Source organism: Mya arenaria, chromosome 11 (assembly GCF_026914265.1).
Source record: "Mya arenaria isolate MELC-2E11 chromosome 11, ASM2691426v1".
NCBI lineage: Eukaryota > Metazoa > Mollusca > Bivalvia > Myida > Myidae > Mya > Mya arenaria.
In genome coordinates this window covers 61930445-61941380 of record NC_069132.1, presented here as the reverse complement: position 1 = coordinate 61941380, position 10936 = coordinate 61930445, and the positions used below count along the sequence as shown (strand labels likewise).

At 33.4% G+C, this 10936-nt stretch overlaps 1 protein-coding gene across 2 annotated transcripts; it reads left to right on the top strand.

The window, feature by feature from the left end:
- Window positions 1–5473: 5473 nt before the first annotated feature.
- On the top strand, window positions 5474–7546 carry LOC128209634 (uncharacterized). Of its 2 annotated transcripts, XR_008257039.1 has the most exons (3): window positions 5474–5659; window positions 5814–6485; window positions 6956–7546. XR_008257039.1 is itself a non-coding variant. In XM_052913751.1 (2 exons), the coding sequence occupies exons 1-2, from the start codon at window positions 6203–6205 to the stop codon at window positions 7294–7296; spliced, it is 624 nt and encodes a 207-aa protein (XP_052769711.1). In that variant the 5' UTR covers window positions 5687–6202; the 3' UTR covers window positions 7297–7546. The 2 variants fall into 2 exon arrangements, 1 of the variants encoding a protein (XP_052769711.1); XM_052913751.1 differs by lacking the exon at window positions 5474–5659 and having other exon boundaries at window positions 5687–6485.
- The last annotated feature ends 3390 nt before the right edge of the window (window positions 7547–10936 follow it).

The following is a 10936-nucleotide window of genomic DNA, read 5'->3' as shown; positions in this document are numbered from 1 at the left end:
TCAATACAATGATAAGCTCACTACTTTTGATCAATTAACCTTGTTTAAGAAAAGTGGCAGATTTTCTTTACAGGGTCTATTGTTAATTGCTGTTAACATTCTATTTTACTACATAGCTGGCTGAAAATTTAATGCTGTACTGAAATATTTCCTGCAAACATAACCTATCAAATTCAAATGTGATTTTATGTATTTACGCAGTTTTTGCGTTTATTGGATAAATTTCTCGTGAAAAAATTGTAGTCATGGCAACCGTTTTTATGAAATGTACATGTAGTGTTACATTCTCCATAAATGATGTTATTGATGTTATGATAATGTTTCAACAGAAATAAAAAGTGTTCCATTCTATTTTAATGGAATACAGACTCTTAAAATCAAGGTAGTTGTATTTACTTATGTTTCCATTTCCTTCATTGTTTTCGCCATTTTATAACAAATAGTGGTATCGCGAAATTTGTCCTCAATCAGTCAATTTTAAGATATCAGCTTAAAACTTCAGGACTTTATTTCTGAAACATAGCACATTCAGAAAATGTAAAAACCTGAAAATGTCATTTTTCCTCATTAGAACCCATTTTCGCAGACTTGGTCACATATATATTTAAGGTATAGCAGAGTTAGAGAGTTATCTTTGGTTATCTTTTGTGACATTCATACATTTTAAAATACAGATTTACATTTAGATTATTCTTTGGGGAGTTTACTGTGTGGATTATTTAAATTATAAGTTCTCAAAAACATTCAGCTTTTTGGACTTTAAACCCCCAGTAAATTTACATTTTACTGACCGTTCCAAGGCGGTACCTAACAATCCTTGCTAAACATACCTAGTTTTTTTATATATATAGTATGTATACACTGTGCTGTTTGTGGAGTTTTGTGCTGTTCTTCCATGTTTCTTGTTTGTGATTTCATGTTCTTTGTCTTTTGCGTTTGCCCAGTGCCGTTAAACCGGGTTTATGTTTAAACGTTTTGCTTCTGAGCTTGTTTCTGTAGCTTTTCGTATAAATATTTGAAATTGAAAAAAGGACATAAACCAGGATTAAATTATTCAAGCTATTTGGAAGTGTAAAACAAGTATTTAAATTGTATTTCAACATTGTAACTTTGACATATTAAAATTGTAAAGTTTGTTGCTGGCTTTGTTTTTCTCGTTACGCGGCTCGTAACACTGTAATCTTATTGCAGCCTATGTATTAACATTTCAACATGTGATATTAGATCTTGAATCTTTTCAGGTCTTTTGTTTGTCTAATATTGGATAATCTATTATGTCGGAAAATAGCTATCAGCTAGTGTTATTTATGTTTATCATTACCGACTTTAAATAAAGATTATCTTTTCTTATCTTATCTTATCTTAACGATAATAAATTGTATCATTGAAGTCAGACTGAGTCAACAGATTTTAAGGAAGCATGTTTACTGTTAACAATACCAACGCGAAAGTTCAAAGAGGTTTTAAATTGTTAAAAAATTGAAAAAACTACATGCATCCTGTTTCAACTATGACATCCGGTTGTCCGGTACGTTCAGTGGTTATCGCCACCGTTTCTCACCGATCCGAAAAAGAAAACATATTCAATATTGAAAGTGAATGTTACAAGATATAAAATTATAGAACAATAACTATGAACATCACTTTTTAAGCATAAGAATGACAATAATTCAACCTTATCAGTTGAATTTTAATCACTATCATCAAGATACTATTTTCGGTGAATGCATAAATAGGGATGTGTGAATAGAAGAAAAATTATTGATGTAGAACGGCAGTCAAAAACGGAATGGGTTGATAAATAACTCAATGCCTTAGGATATGTTGCTTTTTCCACACAGTTTGGCTCTCTTCCGATACTAAATGTTTATTTCCTGTCCATTTTAGAAATAGGAAATATTCTGCAAATGCAATAAATAACGTACATAACGATCTCTGAAATAGCGAGGCACACCGGAAACATATTCAATTTGTTAAATATGCTTAAAGTTATATCGGGGTACGATAATATTATAAGGTTTGATAACGTTCACTGTTGTAATAGGAGATAGTTTAATGTATGTTTTTTTTCTCAACCTATGACAATAACAAGAATGCCATTTCCTTCCAATCGAACAAATTCCAAAACTAGTAAATAGAGGGTTTCCCATAAATGCAAAAAAAGTAACTTTATATGCAATCGCAACAACGTATACAGCTATTTAATCGTTGGCGACTTTGAGTTTAAAACATGTATAATATAACAACATGGTTTAAAAATATCGTATTTCGAATCGAAAAATATAAAGTGCAGTTTATATATTAATCTTGACGTGTTTGAACGATTCATACTGACATAGTATGATCAAGCAGTTTCATGGAAATACTTAGTACACTTAAAGGCTGATTGAAATAATCATATATGTTAATTATGACACATAATTCATGAATTATTATTTTACATAATCATTAAAGATGTCAATAGGGAAAGCATTGAACTATTTATATACAACAACAACAACAACAACTTTGAATTCATTTCAGGCAATTATGCCCAAAGCATACAAATAGTTTACGAGCAAACAGGTAAAATTTAGCGAAAAGCATAATAATAAAATGTGAACAAAAAGATAAATGATTGTTAATCAGTAGTAGTGAACTATATTGCAATTAAAGGTAAATCTAGAATGCTTATATACAATTACTTTTTCATTAGCAATTTGTTTGAACTAAAATTTAAACAAGTTATTCACCAAAGTCCGAATGTTTTTTTAGCAGATGTAGTATTAATCCAATCGTGAAAATCATGAGCTAATTCGTGTTTATGGATGTTCGTGTTTATTACTACAACTGGCGAACTTGCTATGAATGAAAAGTATAATAAATTTTTGAATGACATTCCAACCGTGGATACATAGTGAATTAGTTGCAGCAATGTATGGTTATTTCAAATAATTCTTATGATATAATTCATATGTAAACTGTCCATCTAATGAAATTGTCATGTGTGTTAAATTCTGAAGCTATTTGTGGTATATACATTTTGCCATATTCATGGTTGTGTTAATGATTTCTTCGCATATTAGTTTTGCAAACTTGTGTATATTAGGCCAGTGGCAACAGTATGGTTTATGGAATTGTTTACCTATATCCCGGAATTTTGGGAATACTAAAAGAAAATGGTATTCCGATTCTTGCTTTCGACCGCAGTTTGTTCAATTTCCGGTGAATTTAGCCTTACTTGAAAACTCCATCTGGCATCTTCCCATGCCAGATGGGCACTCAGGTGTAATACTTTCTATTTCTTTTATTATACACTTTATGCAATCATAATTATAAGATTTCTATAGATGAGTTCCATTAACATTAACTTTACTAAAATATATACCTAAAAAACAAAACAAAATAACCCTTAAAAGACGTGATATCGAAGGAACTTATTGACGTATGTAGTAAATACAAATTATTGCGCACCAATACGTCAGTAAACATCATCGCCACGCGCTTTTTGGTGAAATGTGCAAAAATGCGTTATTGTTTTTTGTATTTTCTTAACAAAAAATGTTATTTAAGGTATGCTAGAATAAATAAATATCATGCGTGTCCGTTCCGGATAGAAACATTCGACCCTCGGGCACGTTGCGTAGCCGGTAACTCGGCAAGCCTCATAACCGGGCAACGCAGGTGCCCTCGGGTCGGATTTTTTTATCCGGACCGGGGAAACATGACTGAAAGTATTATTTTATTACCATTTGAATAAAAATTCCACTTTATTAATATTCACACAGAAAGTTTTAATGCACAAAACACATATACCAGTACGGTACACAAACAAAAACATTGTTGATAACTTAAAATTGTAAGGCTTCCTTTGTAGAAAATTGTAAGGCTTCCTTTGTAGAAAGTAATTAAACGGTAGCTAAAATGGTAAACGTACGCCTGCAGGTCCACAGGGCTACTGTTCACGAGCGATCCAACTTGAACGATTGGTTCGACGATTCGGAAACGCTTATTCTTCAATGTAAGTAAGATTAATGAAATGATCTTCAGAAATCACAAGACTAAAGTTCTTGTTTTAGTATAAAATATAAGCGCATTTTAATACTAATGACACTCATTCTCAGCTTCTTAGGCATCTCATAGCCTACAACGTCTTGTATCTGCAGGTTTAAATAGATACCGCCCGGTTTCGATTCTAAAATATAATATACCAGTGCATAACTGTGCCAAAGTTCAAATAGCAATCGGCTTGAACACTGTTTACGTTCTCAATTTCGGAATAGAACTAACCTCCGTTGACCAAATGTTTATTTAATGGTTCCGCACAAGATGTTGTAAATTTGAGAGATCAACAGGTGATTTGACATCAAAACTGTCTGTTTGCCCTATGTGTGTCATGATCTCATTTACCTCGCTTGACCAATGGCATAAACACCTGTAATAGTCCATTTCAAACGTCTGGGCACACAGTCTGTTTCGGTCCTTAAGCACGAGCCTGTTCCAGCGGCGTAGCATGTTGATCCATCGGTGGTAACGGGTTGGGATCCGTCCTGAGTCGCCAGTAAGCGTGGGAACTAGGGCGAATCTATGTACACCAATGTCGTATATCATTGCGCAATTGTGGTCTTTGTCTGAGGGTTGCAACTGCTTGATTCCCCATACTGAGCAACATAAATCCACGACCGGTACAACACAAGAATTCTACAACTTCTCATATGGTTTGAAGCCAAGGTCTTTCACTTGGTTATGCACTTTGTTGATAAAACTTCCTAGAACTCTACTGGGCCCTTATATGGAATTGATATATTTTGCTATATTTTTCTTTTTATCCATATATATCGTTGTTTGACGGATATAAAAAAAAATAACAATGAAATAATGTTCCAAATATCTTTTTTTCACGACCGCGAGGAGCAGAACACTGAAATTGATTAATTTATGAATTGTATGACTGCAAGTAATAAACCTGTTTCTTGCAGTATCTTGTTTAAGCTTTTAAGGAAATTTAATGAATAATAAATAACTTTATTGTTATCTTTTTACCTCATCCTGTGGCGCAGCGCCCTGATATTTTAGGAATAAAAACATGAATTGCATAATTGCTCGTAATCAAGTTGTTTGTTGGTTTATCTATTTGAAACTTACATGCTTTTACAATCTTCAAAAATCCGACTTAATAAAATAATAACATCAAATAAGAAAGCTGGAAACGTTTTTGCTATGTTTGGTTTTGATACGACTAACGTTCGTGCAGATCTTGTCCTGCCTTGCTTAAATTAGCAAAAAACTTATCCACGTTATCGAAGTTTACGTGAACGAGAAAAATCTAATAATTTGGTTCTGTTTTAATCGGTATATTGTGTTTTAAAAGTGTTAAATTCTATCCGGATAATAATATATACTACTGGAATCCTAATTGCATCGCAAATAAATTCGCTTTAAAAAGCTTGGGTTACCGTTAAAGGTAACATATTTCCAACTATTTCAATAACACTCAAATTGCATTGATGTTTACAATGCATTGATGTTTACATTTAAATACCAAAGTAACTTAACTAAGTATTGAAAATAGTTTTTGAACGTTTATAATTATGCCGTTTTAAATATTTAATCGGCTGTAATCTTTCAGTCGATTATTGTATTAACAATATGAACGGATATAAACACTCACGAACGGATGGTAAGTTTAACACACAAACCTTAATAACTGATACATGCGAACTGTTTCGAATATAAATGTGTGTTTACAGTTTCATTGGCGCTTGGTTATCATTTGACTTGAAACTGGACCATACGTTGTATACCTATAAAGTTCGTTGGTTATTTCATTACAGACAGTATACATGGGTCAGGGCACCACCCTTCATGCATCTCAGCAGACTGACGACCTTAGTCATGTGATGTTCATCTTTCAGCTCTTTCAGAGCGGCTTGATATGCACGGCCCTCATGGCCGGCGCCATCTGTGTCGGTCATCTAGTGTTAATGCGGAAGTACTGCCGAAATACCACGACGCTGGTCGCAGTGGTGCTCTCTGGATTTTTCCATCTGATCGCAAGCGTGCGCATGTTGACAATTGCTGAAAATTACATGAAAAGACGCGTACAACAGGGACCTCCGAGCGTCGGCTCGTGCTTGGATTACTCGATGACGGCGGCGTTTGCCAACGGGGTTGTGCTCGTGTTAATCGTGCATAATGTTTTGTTCAGAACTTTAAATGGTCGATGTCTTCGTGTCTAGCATACGCAGGCACACTTGGTTGCATCATCACAGGAAGTTTTTCCGTAATCAAGATTGTGCCGCAAAATAGCCCACTTCCAGTTACACAACATTCGCTTGAGACGCTTGGGACATATGGAAGTCAGCACTTTACCGTATTCTTGTTCGTGTGTCAGAAAAACGTTTACGAGGAAAGATGGGCTATTCTGGTGGAATATTTAGTGATATACCTACCCGTCATGTTCACCGTGCTGGTTGCTCTTTGCAGGAACAGGACAAAACAAACGGGTTTGCTAACTTATGTATAAATTTATTTGAATTATAATTTTATTATTCATCTTGAAATAAAAATGTTTACAAGATCTATCAAATCTTACATCGTAGCCGGATACTCTCAGCTCGACATCACACTGCTTGAAAGAGACACAATGCAATCTACGCCATTTTTACAATCAGAAATACAGGGACATGCAACTAGTCGAAAATTCAAAAGTAAAAGCCTTACTGAGGTGTTTATTTGTCCAACATAGTGACTGAATGTGTTTTAATCGACATGTTCCCCCATTGTTGACACATAAATAATATTTGATTAGTCTGCCTAGATAAAAATAGATGTTAACTTCCAAGTACTATATACATTGGTCACGTTTCTGAGTCTGCTAATCATCATATCATGTTAGGCTGACTCCGTCACGTACTGCTGGATCTCGAAATACTTATAAATGTAACTGAATGTCTTTCTGTTTTTTTCTTTGCAGATGTCACCATCATAGAGCTAAAGATTATTTCAAACAAAGAGTGCAACGTTTCAGTGTTTAACTGCAATTGTGTTAAATTGAACTCAGCCATGGTTGCCGTTCTTTTATACATTACTATTGTCTTACTCATAGTACGGCCAGGATACATTCTGTATGCGCACGCAACTTCGGGTTACTTCTTGGACATATTGCCAAGTTTGTTACAGACAGTAATTTTCACTTTTATTTGCTCTGAATATATTGGAAAGGTTCTTATTCGATCACAATATTGCAATAATGAGGTGAAATCAAACGGCTATTGTAACTATAAACATAAGGGCAAGCCTCTTATGCAGGTATGATAAGCTGTAAATTTCTGTAGACAGGTTCTTTAGAGATGTGTTGTTTAAATGTAAAGACGCACTTGCTTTGAATGGGAAATCCATTATTATGTTTCCACAAAACTGTGATACTACGCTGAAATATGTTTGTAGCGCTTTTGTAACTGGGTAAAAAAAAGCACATAATGGAATCATATTGACGGAATTAAAGTCGAAATATTCTCAAATACTTACACTTGGTGTCATCTTCGTTCATTTTAAAAAATGTTACTTATGGAAACAACATATTTATATATATTTATATATATTTAAATTGATAAAATGATATATACGTTTCGTGATTAGTAGGTAAAGAAGGCTGTGATAATTGAATAATATTCAATTGAAATAGTGTTTAAATTTCGATTTTTTTATGTGTACATTTGAATTTGTATTAAAAGAATAAGGTCACTGTATTTAGATAAACTGTTATAACAACGATCGTGCATGCATATTTTTAATCATGTTTATGCGTTATTCATATTATGTATATGTGTTGAGTCATTTCTATTCCCTGATATGTATCATTTGAGAACAATGTTTGAGGTAAATCGCATTAAGATTATATGTTTTCTCCTTCTAGGCTATTGTCCACTACATAATTTCCGTATAGAAAAGTGTTCTATAGTTAATTGACAGATTTACACGTGAAATAACACTGATTTCTATATTACTAGACCGTCAACACGCAGACACTATGTACTGAATATAGTAAAATCATGAGGCAACATGGCAACTACTGGCACGGTAAGTATTTTAGACACGACATTGTACTATCAGACGATTTGAAAAAAACAACAGTTCTTGAGTACATTTTCGGTTTGCATTTTAAAGGAAGCTCTGAACTACCGCACGTACTTATTGTGCATATATCATTGACAGGACTATTTAATTGCAATACAAGGTATCTTCCCTTTTAAGACTGAGCATGATTTGATCGTAAAATTGAAATAAATCCATGCGTTAAATATAGTTTTCTTTGGTAATGTTTGCACACATCGTGTGTAAAATCTCATTTACACAAGTATCATTTTCTGACGCTGAATAGTCTACTACTCACTTGGCAAATGTTAATAATATATGTATACCACTAAAGGTTGTCACTATTCGCAATCAGCACAACCAAACGGTTTCAAAACGACATTGCAATTTACCCGGTGAAATATTAACAGCAAACATAAAAGCAAAGCTGATGCGTTATGTCCACAACTGGCATAATACGCAACCACATCAACCATCTCGTTAGAACTTCACAGAGACGCATATCAAAATCATGCTGTGAAAACTCATGAAATGCCTTTATTAAAAATACTAACACAATAAAGACATTTGCTTTATTAGTGCTATTATTATGTTCGTTATATTTTGAAACGAATTCGTAGTTATGTCGCAGGTCTGTTGATATGAAGGAGTTACTCATAAATAACGCAGGAGTAACGCAAGCGTAACTTGAAATTTTCGCCCAAATTAGTTTCATTCTTACCATACTATACTTCATATTTCACTTGCTCTAACTTTGGTATTGACATAGATACGGTCAATGTTCAATTTTGAAACATTGTTTCGCTTTTTCTGTATTTTTCTACATATTTCATTCTACAATCTTGTTTTTTCCCACCCATTTACCTTATTACACAAATGTGTAGAGATACATTAATATTTCGACTGCAGTTGTAAACAAGAACTATTATGATATAAAATGCAATTCTAAGTTCAATATTCAAATATAAATTAAGTCGTTTCAGATAACGACACATCTGTAAAATCACCCAATCCTGCGACTGTCTCAGCTTTCAATATTTCTACAATAATGTTGTCATTTCATCACATAAGATTTTTAATCTGAAGAAAAATTATTTACTGAGGAAACTTTACAATCACATTCCCTTATACCGAAATGATCGAAAGAGGGTCGATGTTTTGCTATTTTTTTGCAAGCTGTGTTTTTAAAACATATAAGTCAATCTATCAAGTAAATCAACGAACAATTACGTACAAGTTACAACATTGAAATGTTTATTTGATATTTTCATTGCACACATAGGAGTGGAAATATCAACTTGAGGAAGTATTGTTTAAATCAGGGTAGTTATTTTCCTCTTGATGAAACCTAAACTCATCACTTTTGGACAAGTAAATGTTGCAAAAATTTTGCCCAAAATAATAATTTAATATTTAAAAAATTCCTTCTTTTTATATGTGTTCTTCAACTTGTTTCAAGCAAGAATGGAATGAAGATTTACGAGAATCATGAAAGACGTCAACATATATCCCATTTGCAAAGTTTGATTATCAGTTTTATTTAGACATCACACAAACCAATAATTTCAGAACAGCATTAACACGACTAAGAGTAGCTTCACCTAGATCAGAGATAGTAAAGGGCAGATGGCATACGCCCCAATCAATAACAAGAAATGAACGAGAATGCAAAAATTTGTAATACACTTGAAAACGGATACCATTTTCTCTGAGAATGTCCATGATTCAATAAATTAAGACTTTCATACACTATATTTATTGACTGTAAGCTTATAGTTAATATAAGTTAGGTCGCAATGTAAAATGGTGTGTGTATTACAGAGCAAAGCAGCTGATATATTTAATTAGATGATATGAAAACTACATATCAGTATACGGCCGTTCACTCAGCTAAAATATGACTTGGACCCAAACTTGGTTGCGGAATGTACCGAATTTGAAATCCCCGACGCCGTTATACCGACTGCGTTATACCGAACGACGCTGAAAAAAATACTTTATTGACTGGCGTCAAGTTTTTATTGCTGAACAATTCCATCGGACACTTGTTTTCCGTGTATATATGCTTTACACTCAAGGAGTCTATTCGATAAGAGATGGGATATCGCATCCTGATCGGCTTTTATATCATGCTGTTTATGGCAGCCGTTATCTAGATGTGACTAGACGTTGTGGTTACATGATGGTGTTTAAGGTCACTTTTAGATGTGATGGCACGTGAGTCAATTCAAAAAGCAAACGAGATCTTTCATAGATTACTTTAAAAATAAAATAAACAAGAGCAACAACTGTCGCAAAATGCTAGGACACCAAGCTGTATGTCGGCCAAGTTTAGAGACGGAAACTGTAAATACAGTTGTTTTGCCAATTCGACTACTGTAGTGACTATGAAGACGTTGATGGTTTTCGAACCTGACTGAGATATTCTGCCAATAAAACTATTGACTTAATACGGTGATGATTGGACAAAAGCTTCTATATCTATAGATCAAACAACATTCTTGCCTCCAAAGTTAAAACGTAGTAATTATATTTACAATTTTCTTACCTATTACACAAAGGTTAACATCTCATTAATAATTAAAAAAGCATAATGACATATCTAAGGATACTTGACTTACACATGGAATATGCTCAATTTGTGCCTGTAGATACGTTGAAATATAAAACAATAATAAAGACAATCCAATGCATTAAAGTATAATTTATCAAGCCCCCAAAATACGATCTTACACCATATTCAACAAAGATCTTCTATATCATAAAAGCTTAAAAATATCTGAAAAGTAATATTATTGATAAGCAAAAGTATTTATGTAGCGTGATGCTGAATAAATTCGATATGCAAAACATTTCTCGT